The sequence below is a fragment of the Schistosoma haematobium genome, chromosome 2 (assembly GCF_000699445.3).
Source record: "Schistosoma haematobium chromosome 2, whole genome shotgun sequence".
NCBI classification, from domain to species: Eukaryota; Metazoa; Platyhelminthes; class Trematoda; order Strigeidida; family Schistosomatidae; genus Schistosoma; species Schistosoma haematobium.
Genome location: NC_067197.1, coordinates 12,787,311 through 12,800,409, shown reverse-complemented (window position 1 = coordinate 12,800,409; position 13,099 = coordinate 12,787,311). Strand labels below are relative to the sequence as shown.

The 13,099-nt window shown below is 29.8% G+C and overlaps 1 protein-coding gene across 2 annotated transcripts in view; it reads left to right on the top strand.

Annotated features, from left to right (window-relative positions):
- Positions 1–13,099, top strand: part of MS3_00006224 (uncharacterized protein) — a gene marked incomplete at both ends in the record, with an annotated part of 63,516 nt that overhangs the window by 30,832 nt on the left and 19,585 nt on the right. For both annotated transcript variants that reach the window (XM_051214350.1, XM_035732723.2), the window contains 5 exons: positions 476–558; positions 1,791–2,123; positions 3,760–3,913; positions 7,985–8,414; positions 10,402–10,682. In XM_051214350.1, the coding sequence (XP_051067512.1) occupies positions 476–558; positions 1,791–2,123; positions 3,760–3,913; positions 7,985–8,414; positions 10,402–10,682 (1,281 nt within the window). The remainder of the gene's footprint in view (positions 1–475; positions 559–1,790; positions 2,124–3,759; positions 3,914–7,984; positions 8,415–10,401; positions 10,683–13,099) is intronic.

Below are 13,099 nucleotides of genomic sequence, written 5' to 3'. Positions count from 1 at the left end.
ATACAACCGTGTTATTTAAGACAAATGAATCTATCTTCGCCGATTAATTTCTACTATTGATAAACTAAATGTGTTCCATGATTTGTTTGTCTTGGTATCGTAAGCCTACAATCTCAATATTTTTTGAACGAATGAATGAATATTTCTTGTTATAAATAGCGTCTTACCTTTCTTGAACTCTACATAGCTGATAAGAAAACTTCCGGAAACTATTTTCCTTGTACAATGAAACGCACTAAAGTGTAAGAGAATGGCTAATTTGATTAGCGAGTTTTATGTTCAAGGTTATATATAAAAGAAATTTTAAATGTACGCAAAACTATCTGAAACTTAACTATTTCTCACTTGAGGTTGTACATTCATCTAGAAGCATTTTTTGAGCGATATATATTTCAATGCTTTTTACCATGATACAGTAATCTTAAAAAAGTGAGTTACACATTGAAATAATGTTGTATATATTTAATTTTCACAGATTTACCAAATACTTCAGCATGGATGACTTGTCTAATGTCATTATCCAACGTTCAGAAATTTTCTACAGCTAAATATTATCAGGTGAAATATGTTTTATGAATTAAATATTTTACTCTCATACCTAACTCAACAGTTTCAAATAAATAAATAAAGTAATTAATAATTGTGCAGCTAAATTACAATTAGGAACCTAATGTCCATGAAAAGAGTTCTTGTATTAATCCTTGATTAAGTGATCTGTAAATAAATGTTGACAGGATGAAAATATTTGTATCAGATTATTACTGTGAATACAATTATTTTAAAAAACATCTCTATATGTTGTGACTAAATATCATGCATCTTTGTGTTTATTTATACAAAACAAAAATGCTCATGAAAATGTAAACAACAAACAAATATGTTAAAGAATGGGTTATGTAAATGTGTTCAGTGGAAGATTACATTTTGATATGTTAAATCACTAATATCGACTAATGAGCCTTGTCAGCCGCTTTGGAGCACTAAACTGTGTTTGATTAAAAAATAAAGGAGGATTAACCTCACATTTACCGATATTGATGAATAACCTACTAGGTTATCAGTTTCTCAACAAATAATACAAAGGGCATTCCTGGAATATGCATGCATATCTACTGTCACATTGATAATTTTAAGGTTTGATGATAAAGTAATTGTAAACTACTATAACGTGAAGCAGTGATAAGTTTATAACCATTAGGGTATAGGTATAAACCATGTTCTACCATAGTTTATCAGTAGGGCTACATACAAAAGTAGGATTCGAAACCGATCACTCGAATGATTACTTAGTTTTATAAAAATTTACAACAATGTTTGAAAAAATATATTTAGTTTTTTTTAGTTATTTGTTTTATCACATACTTTTAGTCGGTTAACCAGATACATGATATCGTGAACGGTGTAAACTATTATACTCTTCGTACAAAATGTTGTATTCCTGTAAAAGAAAGACGTTTTTGTTATTTAAACGAATTTTATTCAATTATAAAGCATTTTCCACAAAAAGGAGCCCTGTTTTGTTATGTTTCTGAATGTTGAATAATAAATTAAACGGATTAGTTGATAATGAACCTATGACTATTGAGTAAATAAATTAGTATCCGATGACTAGTGTCATTTGTCAATAGACATTCATCTTCATTTTCACCATTGAGTTTCTTGTCTATGATTAGTTACAAATTACACTCGAATAAATTCAGCGATATTCTCACATTAGTAATTACATTTTTCTCTTTAAATACCAGTCAACTTTTGTATAATTTATTGAAAATATTTCATTTACATTATAGGTTTGTTTAAAGCAAATTGAACAATATTCAAAAACTTTATCAACTATTAAAGAATTAGTTGATCATGTTGAACTTAGTACACTGGCTGATATACAATTTCAAAATAATTTGCATAATTTATCAAGAAATGTTTGTGAATTAGAAGCGAAATTTCATACTCTATGGTTACGTTTATTAGAATTATCAATTTATATTGATCAAAATATTAAAACTAATGTGAATAAACGTGTAACTACTGAGATGTGTCATGATACATGCTCAAATAATACTCGACATGATGTATTATATCAGAACTATGGAAATAATTACTTATCAGAATTCAATACTAAACAGGTTAGTTTGTTTATGTTATTTTTTCCTATGTTTTATATGTGTACTTTTTTAATTGAATGCTTACAAATAACTCTCTCATTGTTGTTGTTGATGTAATTCAGAAACTGTTCCATATATATATATATATATATATATAATTCATTCTGTGTTGATAGTTTGTCAACTCTTCAAACTGATTAAATTAATGAAATCATTAGAAGTGCGTCAAATACTGTTTTTTTTTAATTGAATAACATTCATTGTAATGGCGGTTTATTAATTCTTTTAAAAAAACAAAACAAATGAAGCTAGTTGTGTACTTTAAAAAGAAATTTAATTATTCATATTTTCAAATTTATTGTATCTTGATATAAAATTTTAATATAATTTAGAAACAGATAGTGAATGGATACAGTTTAATCCATCTACCACGCACTTTAAAAAAAAATCTACTCAAGAACTAATTAAATAATAATAAGTTCTTGTACTTTGTTCCGTACAAAAGATAAAATATACAACAATTATTATTATTATTATTATACTGTTTTAGTAATGCTTCATAAAATAATTTGTAACATTGATTTAAGGCCAATCGATCACTTAAGTAATATTATATACTAGAGAATAAAAGTTTTAAAACTTTCAATCACTTGGATTCGAATTAAAATTACCGCTTTTCTATCTCATTTGATTGTAAATAATTTTGATGGAGTTTTGTTCTCTGAGCTAGATGGCTTGATCGTGAAGCTTTCATCGTTCTTCTGAACGACATCATCAGCACAAACTTCAGATAGAAGTCCAGCTCAGAGAACAAAACTCCATCAATATCAACCACCTGAGCTACAAATCTTCTCCACCATTCTAAATAATTAAATAAAAAGTGTTATTAGTACTCAAACATACATACTGGTGATATTTGTTTTAATTCATTGGTTATATGATATTAATTTAATAATTGAGAAGTTGTTGAGTAAAAAAATTACTGAATCTTCAATTTAAAAAATAACTCTATACACATTTATTTCGATAAATATTTAATAAAACATGATTTGAAATAAATCAGTTACGCATGCCTGAACCAAATATATATATAGACGGTAGTTTGGATACAATATGCCAAATTTGTGGCATTTAAATAGTACAATCACACTTACTAGTAAGTTAATAAAATATAGTCAGTTATAGTTAGATAAAGACAAGACTTTGTATAGATTTATACTAATCTATCATACACTGTATATTCTGAGTAGTGGGTTCAACCATGCACTCGAATGTGTTTAATGGGACAATCCGCAAAAATAGTATAGACAGTATTCTAACGTTATGAAAGTCATAATTTTCCAGTAAGATGTTACTTGCATTTATACTGCAATCATTCTATACCAGTGCGCCAACAAAATTGGGTTAAATTTTTTCTAAATAAGATATATGTTAGGTGATGTTGTGCTATAGAATGAATAAAGCAAGCTTTCTGCTACTGAGGAATTAGTGCGTACATCAACATATCAATTAAACTAATAACGATGTCGTTCCCTAAAACCTTGAATTCCACTGACCGCACTCAAGTATGTTCTGTTTAGGCCCACTTTTTACTTGCTTATTGTCAACAGAAAATTTTCATCTAACTAGTTTTGCTTCTTATCTTTATTGCGTCTAGATTGGGATTCATCATGCCGCGTATCGAAATGGACACGAAAGTGGTTTTGAATCGGAACAAAGTCCTCCGATGAAATCATATTATAGTTATTCATGCAACAACACCATTACTGGTTCAGATATTTTCGTGCTTAACGATAAACAGGGACTTAGAAGTAAGTTTGATGAAACGTCAGAATTGATTGAGTTCCTTTTAAAATACTAATGATTTTATTCCTTTTTCACTGTTTCAATTTGGTTTTTATTTGGAAAAAAATATATATATTGCATGAATATTTGTTTTTGGTGGTCACTTCAGGCATTCGTTTTCATGATTCACTTAAGAAAACTATTCCAGATGGATAGATCATTTCTCAAATATAATTCATAAATTACACTCTCTAGTTATTTCAAATATCCTGCAGTGTTTTTTAGACGTGGTGTGACAATTTATCTTGTCTGAAATCACTGATTCTGTTGGGAAATTCCATAGTATTCCTCCGAAAGTTCTGTATGGACCTAAAAACCTTTGGAAACACTTTATCCAGTCAGCGTCGAATAGAAGCTCCTCAGAAACTTCTTAAATGTAAAGAATCACGTGTCACGTTTCTGATCGGGTACTTGCCTATGATGCTACTATATTCACTACAGTTCCAGAAACTTCCATAAGTCCATAGTAGTGTGTAACTCTTTAAATACCCTTCTTTATCTGTACACACCAAACCTTAGAGTAATGCGTTCTTTTTGCATTTCGCACCTTTGCTCTTTTTTCCATATCACCCTATTCCCTGAGCCTGAGGTTAGTAAGAGCTGCTATGAAATCTGATTGAGCGTTCAGTTAGCAGGCTTATGAAATTGCTGGACTACTTTTGTTTTATAAGTGATAGACAATGAATAATACATATAAGGTTAAAATAATCAGAAAACATTTGTACCAAGAAATTTCGGGTGAATTTATTTCATCTATGTACGTGTTCAAAGATTCAACTGTTACACGTTTCAAATTATACATGAAACGTTGTGGTTAATTTTGTTCCATATTTGGAAACCTAATTGGATATTAATCAATATTTTCAGAACGTACACGATGCAAAAAATGAATCCTAACAAAAACACCTATTTAGCGAAGATCACTATGGTGTAGATATCCTAGCATGATTGATTGTTAAATTGTAAGATCTGAGAAACAGAAATATCACGAAAGGTTTTTTTATGAACTTGTGCACATTGTTAATCTGTTTTCAATATATTCAACCATTTTTATTGTTATAAGAAAGTGTTTTGCTTACTCCAAGCTCCTATTCTGTTTTTCTGCTTTATCTTTATTAAGTGTATAAACATTACTTATTGTATTGCTGTGCGACAGTGTCGTTTCGATCTTCTTAAATGATTAAATTTTTAGATGCTTACAATCATTTCGGGAAATTATTTGAAATATCATGGGGATTTATGCGGTTTAAATAGGCTGGATTGGTTACGCCTGGTTGTGTATACTTTACATATGTATACATATATTTCACAAATACTGGTGGGGATAGGATTAGGTTGGAAGGTAGCTAGGGACTGCCAGAACAACATTACGAACAATTCTGTGAAGACACTGACAAGTAGATTGGGTAATGTAGTTATGTGCAAAGTACTTTGCTAGAGTCTGTGTGATCGCAATGGCACAGATAATTCTGCCTCATCTTCTCTAAGATTTTGAGTCTTAGAATTGTCTTATGATTTTTATTCCCTGAATTCATTCTTACCTCTTAAATTATTCAGTTTTACACTTACTTTCTCCTACCAACGCTGATATTGTTACTACCTTCACTACTCTGAGTTTCATTTTGATAATTTCATCTTGTCAAACTAATGTGGTTTGTCAAGTTTGACCGATAAACATATCTATCATTGTCCTTGTCACTTATGAATGAATAACTGATTGATATCTAGGATATATTATGACAGTGCTTGGATGAAACGGTCAACACTAAATTTGTGTTGTAGTTTAAGCTGTTTTCATCAAACTTTGAGATAAACTTTAAAATTTTGTGTCTGTGCACTGGTGATTGTACCTTATGATGAGACCTCTGAATCCAACAACAATAGTTAGGATATATAAAGTCTAATGATATGTATTTATTTGACTGTGGAAATAAATCAAACTGGTATCTGTAAACAAGCCTTTATTGATTTATTTAAAGTCAAACTTATATTCAGACTTATATAATTTGAACTGAGTAGTATATTACATCAGTTAATTAACAGCTTACTATTGGAATACATTTTTACAACAAAATATTGATGGAGTTTCACACTGACTTGATTTTACTGTTTTAATTCTATCATTCCACTTTTCTCTTCTGAAAACAGGCCCAACATCTCGGATTCAATTGAGGGCGTTGGTTTTCTTAACTTTAACCAGTAAATTTATCTGTTCATTTTAATTTTGCAGAATACTAAGTCTCTCTTGTAAAGCTAAATCAGGGAAATTTGATTGTTCAAAGTTACGCCACTATCCCTTTCAAGAGTCAGATTTATCTTGAGTTTTTCTAACCAACAGAATAGAATCTGTTTCCTATTTTTTACACTTTGGCATTATTTACTTGCTGTATCTGTCAGTCAGCTTTTTTAATCAGCCATGTATTGTGTTATCGAAATCTTGGATCGAATGACCTTTTTAATGAACTGTTTTATCCCTGCTTCCCTAAATTCATGTAGATAGTACTTATAGAGTGGTGTTTGTTCTTATGGCTTTTCTTCGTTGAAACATAAAGTCTCGTGTAAAGACCAGTTTATTTTTCTCATTTAACTGAGGAACACAGCCTTCAGTGCTGTTTTACTACCCACCAATATCTTCAAAGTGTTTTCAAGCTGTTCTGAGTCTATGAAATTTCAGTCGTCAGATGGTAACTTCATTCTCTTATCTCACTTACTTTGATTCGAGAAGTTCACTGGTATCATTATTCTTTACTTGTAGAATTCGGTTCAAAGTTGAGCACATAAACATGTTTATGGTCATTGGTTTACAGATCTGACATAATGATTTAAGATTCTCAGTAGCCTCATATGTGTCGTTAAAGACAATGTTTCGATTATGAATCGTAATCTTTTTGTTTTGATTGCTCCATGCGTCGCTGAACAACATTGGTTACTTAAAAAGGACACTTTTAAATCTGTCAATCACTTCTGTACATGACAATTTAGAAATAGAGAAAACGGTTGCATCGTTTTATCTGCGTAGTTCCTGTCAAACCCTTCCATTCATTATTCATTTGTCAGAATGAAACTTGAGCAACTGAACATTTTATCCAGCATTCAGTTCATTATGGTCTTTAAGTTTTCTTTTGCGCTATTACTATATACATGTACGTCATTTATGGCATTCTATACTACTGAATAAATGAGATAATTTGGTTTTGATTTAGACCCCTTTTTCATTCATTAATTGACTAATTTTTCTCTATTCTCATCTCTTATTTTATGTATGTAGTTCATATAAATTTATTTGGTTTCCATTTTATTTTATTGTCTGTTTTGATTTATCCATACATATGTTCCACAATTTGATTTTAGTCTCTTCTTACACATTGTCTGTCATTTAGAATTTTTAAGTAGTTTATGCACTTCTCTTTTTTTTCTGAAAACAAAACGCATATACATTGTCCACACATATGGCGCTGTTGCGAAATCGATTAACAGGTAACAAAGTCGACATGATTATACATAAGTATGTACACATATCTGTGTACACTACAATAATTGGAGTAGTAATAGTCGGCTTTAGGGTGTGACATACAAATTCAATGTGACATAAGTTTTTTTTTCTTTTAAAATCAATTCTTTCCTTGTTTTCTTCTCATTTTTCATTTTGTTATTAGTTAACAGTCTGTTATGTATTCATTATGTGATGTTTGTTGATGATTTAAGCTTATAACTAAAAAGATAAACAATACAGACTATTTCATGAGTTGATTATTATCATTATTCATCTTTATTAAACAAATGATTGAAATGTTCGAAATTGACCAATCGAATTACAGTATAATGATTAAAATGTGTATCTCATTGACGATTGGCTGCTCATTACTCAACTAGTGATTTTTATTGGCCATGTGAAATTAATTAACTCAATTTATGTATTACTACTTGAATATCTATGAATTATTAGTTGATATAATATCATTGAATAGAATACGCATATTATTTATCATAATCATTATTTCTGATATTAGTGTTATTGTAAATGTTTTCTATCGTAGAAGATAACAGTTGTTCACTTCCGGATGATTTTAATCAGATTATCGGAGAGTTGGATAATGTCTTATTAAATGATGAGTTAATAAAATATCCTGAAGTGATAAAAATTGATGAAACTGTTAAATGTTTGTCATCTCAAAGTGATCTATTTTTTAAAAATGAAGATAAATGTAAGATCAACAGATATGGAAAGAATTTATTCTCTCTATCGGACCAACAGGATATTAAACGGAATTCCAGACTGGAAATGATTCAAGATGAAAATATCTTATTGAACAACACAGGAAATGGTTTTATTGATGTGAAGATACCGGATAATGGAAGTCAATCATCAAATTCAAAAAATTCTGCTGGTCCCACTTTTTGTCATGAAGATGTAGATGTATGGAAAATGAAATTTTCTACTGAATTCAGGAATCTGGATAAAGTCGAGTAAGCTTGTATGAGTTACTTCGAATATTTTGTTATTATGTTATTTCTGAACACTTCAAACGTTAAGATGATTGACTAATACGATGCTAAATTACAGGTTCTTGTCTATTTCAACTGCTTAATTTCCTAGAGTGTTTTTCGCATGAATACAGTTCACAGTTCGTTATACTTCTCGTTAATAGCTTCTTTTTATATTATCAGAACTTATCGCTAGATAGTTTCATCATTTCGATGTGAATAAGTGTTAAACGATTATGGGATAATGATGAAAGTTCATATCTCAGATGAAGAATTCTGCTGATGTTTTATTCAATTAATCGGGTGGTGAATTTTAGCAGTGATTTTCCTTGCTCTTTTTTTTAGAATGGTTCACTTTTGTCATGCTACTGACCATGAGAAAGTAGTTAGTAATAAATAAATAACTATAAAACGCGATTGGTTTGCCCTATTATTTCTATGTACTACCTAAATAACTTATCACATAAAACAATGGAGAAAAAAGCACATCACCTAAAACTTAGCATACCAGTTCGTTTATCAGAAAAGGAAACTGAGTTATTTATTCATTCATGCATGGATTAAAAGATTAAACGCATTATGTTTCTATTGTCGTAATGGAATGTTGCGTGAGAGGAACTAAATCTAGGTTAAAATAATAAATTTTTCATCAGTAGAATCTCTGATGAAAATCATGTTAGGGATATAATGGATAATATTTTTTCTCTTAATAATTAAAAGGAATTACTTACATTGGTCTATTTGTTCGCATATATATATGGTAAGAATGCCAAGTGTTCAACGTCTCAGGTACATTGCTTACTTGTGATAATGGGCTTTGCTGTTACGAATAAATTGGATTAATCTTTATATGAAATTTGCTGAAATGGTTAGGATATTGTTACCGTTACCCAACTAACGCTTTCATTTATAGGTATTCTTCAATATAAGCAGAAAAACTCCAGCTTAAAAGCAACGCGAAATATGAGTCAGTTAATACTTGTGGAGTGTGATGAAATGAAAGTATTGAACACTAAAAACCGCTAGCATATATATACCATCAGAATCAACATTTTAACTATTACTTGTTTTATATGCACATTATCACACCCTATATTCCTGGGAACTGCAAAGGTGTTATTTCCTAAATAATTTATAATTTAATTAACTATTCTCGATTCTTTAAAACGATTTGTATAAAGAAGAACTTATGGGTTTGCCCTAAGAAAATATGACCAAATAAGTTTTTGTTGGATCGTTTCCCTACCCAAAATGTTTTATCTATACTATCTTCAAGGATATTAAATACGTTTCTTTCATTCAAATATATTATTTTCAAAAAGAAATAATATACAGAAAATTCTAAGTGATCGAAATTAAAATAACTACATTTTTCTCTGCAATCTGATACAAGTATCTTTAGGGAAATCATTAAAACTCAAAATTATCAACTACGCCTGTCAAGTGAAACTTTGGAGTTATTTTTAATTTCAATAGCCGAAATATTTACAAATACAACTTTCTTTCTGTTGTGTTGCATATACCGGGCTTCTAATTATTGCGAAAAATATGGGTTTCGAATTTCAAGTGTTATATATTTTCATCTATTAATTACTAAATGCTCTTCACATGTAGTATGATAGGCTAACTTGTTTAGGACATCGTACGGTGAATAAATTTGTTAATAATAGCTTCTAACGTTGAAATTCGGAATCTTTCATATTTCATAGGTTTAGCTACGATGAATTCCTGATTTATTTAGCACAAGCCACAGAATGATGGAAAGCAGCAGTTATTCGATAGTACACGTGTCGTAATAATGTTGATAATCAAATCCTTGACTTTTTAAATCTACATCATTTTTATTTATATTATTTTCTCTTTGAAATTTCAATTAATTAGTCATGAAATTGTAATTCGAATAATATTTTTATTTATTTATTGCTCGACTACCAAAATACTTTTTTTTTCTTATTTTTCTACTCTTAAGAAATAATGAAACAATACACAAATGTTGGTCGTTACCTATTGTGAAATCATCCGTAACAGGAATGAATAAATCAGGAAGTATAGATTTGCCATTTATCTCGAACCGTCGTCAAGTAAATGATAGATCATGCAATGCGCATGTATACACTGTGAATAATATTAATAATAATATCAGAAAAATTACCAGTGGACGAAAATCTGTGATTACTAAATACAACAATTTACATAGTTTTTATCAGTTAAAACGAATTGGCAACAGCAAAATAATGAGGCATTTACTTGGTAAGTAATAATTTAGGTCTATTGTCATTTACTCACTTTTATTACACACAAAAAAATTAAATTAATTTATTTCGATTAGGATGAAAATTCTTCGCAAAATAAATAGTACCTTGAATTACTAATCACTTATAAATAGTGTAGAAAGGCATCATAAGCAAAGATGGATGGTGGCTAGCAGTGGTATCCTGGACGCGCGTTTCGTCTTGTTTGGGACTCGACAGTTGGATATACCGGGGTATCAGGACTCAGTAGCTAAGTGGATAACGTGGTGGCGTTTGAAGCGAACGGCACTGGGTTTGAGTCTCGAAGTGAATATCAACTCGGGGCTGCAGTTTCAAATAGGACGAAACGCGAGTCCTGGATTTCACTGCTAGCTACTATTCATCTTTCCTTATAATGATTGTGACTTAAGGCAATATCGAGGCAATCCTCACAGGATGCACATATGCCAACAAGAGACTGATCAATTGCAGTCCTAAACATCAATGGCAAGATCCAAATAAACAATACAAGATGAATTGTAGAAAAGGTAGCTTGAAAATTTAAGTTTTCTGTATTTCTTTCATCTTCTTCATTATGATTTGTTAGTTACATAGATCTGTATTCAAATTAATTTTTTTTGTCGAGCTTATAAAGCTCTCACATTTGTAAGTATTTCTGTCAAGAATTAGGTTGATAATTTCAAATAAATTGACTTTTTAACTAAAATCGAATTAACTATTTATTTGGATACACTGTTTTTATATTGCAGTTTAAGTAGCCGTGATTCGTCTTATTTTTCAAAATAGAATAAAAAGTAATGATTCCTGGATCTAACTTGGTTACTTTAGTAGTAAATAGTACCTGGGAAAGTGTTATTATCTGATGTCAATCATAGATATGTACAAATATATCATATGTTAGTTGTATAATAGACTCACTTATGTGTGTGTGAGAGTATAGTTCAATTCATATTGATTATATTGTATTTTCTTCACTCTGTTATTCTACGTGGTTTATTTTGAACAATTACAGTGTAAGTGGCCGTTGCTAATATCAACCAGAATTCTCATTCTTTCTTTATTTGTTTGTTTGTATGTTTGGGCGATTCCTTTCCCCTAAATTCTTTACTAATGGAAATGTACTCACAGAAATACACACTTGCATAGTGTATGCATGTGTACTTTTTCATATACATATATTTCATTTAATGAATTGAATGTCTCTCATTATCCTTGAGATATTCCTGTTCCCTCTTAACATTTATTAGACTGTTTCAAATTCCTCAATAAACCATTACTGTGTTTACATTTTTCCACATAACAGTAATAAAATAGCCCATTTTCACATTAAATGGTACACTGATAGAATAATTTTAGTGAGTAGCAGTACTATTAATTAGTATTGGTACCTATTTTTTATTCTATCCAATGAATCATACATTTCATTATTTCTTTTTTATATTAATTTGCTAAAACCACTTACACTTAAGAAGTGATATTTCCGGAATTTATTTTATAAGATTTTATAATATATTAACCTTTTTATAATTCTATCATACCAAGACTAGGTCAGTAGTTAAATTATGCAATCAAATATATGAAATCAATCACAATTCAATTGTTATAACCCATGACTAAGTCATATGATTTATCTACTCGGTGCAATGATACTATTCGGTCACTTTTTTTCAAATAAATTTCACTATTAGTTACAAGCTGGAATCCAGGATGAGTGCGTCCACCTACTTGGTACTCGTCAATTCGATGTATCTGTATCTCACTATTGATGTTCACACTGAAGCTCAAACCTAGTACTTTCACTCCAAACTCCGCTGAGCTACTGAGTTAATCATGATCTTGAGCGAAGTATGGATTTTATCTACGAGTGCTTGTGTTAACTAAACTTTAAAAAAACTAGAAATCCTATAACTATGCAAGTTCTTCTCCTGTTAGTTTCAATGAATTTTTAACTTGATATGTATATTCTTCCATCAAATAACTGTCACTGTTTAGTTTTTTATAACTGAGTTGTTTTAATAAAGGGGTACTTACTGTGTTGAAAAATAAAATCACTGTATCAAATACATGAATAAATACTTGAAAAGTAAGCTAAATAATAGTTTTACTTCAGAAATTACTTTAAGAAAAGTTCATTAAAGTTTATGTTTATTAAATTAATAACTTGGATTTTATATCCGTCCATGCATATTGTCTATGCAAAATTGTCATTGTGTTTAAGTAAGTTTACGTATGTCAATTGTATTGACTATAAGTCACCCATACTCCGTTTGTTCATTATAATAATCACTTGGTTTCAATTCCAAAAAATCGTCTTATAGTTACGTTTGTTATTAACAATTTTTATTCATAAAAAACATTTTCTCCGCATCCCGAATTCATTGTCCGAGTGTTTGCTTGTTCCAATGACATTATACT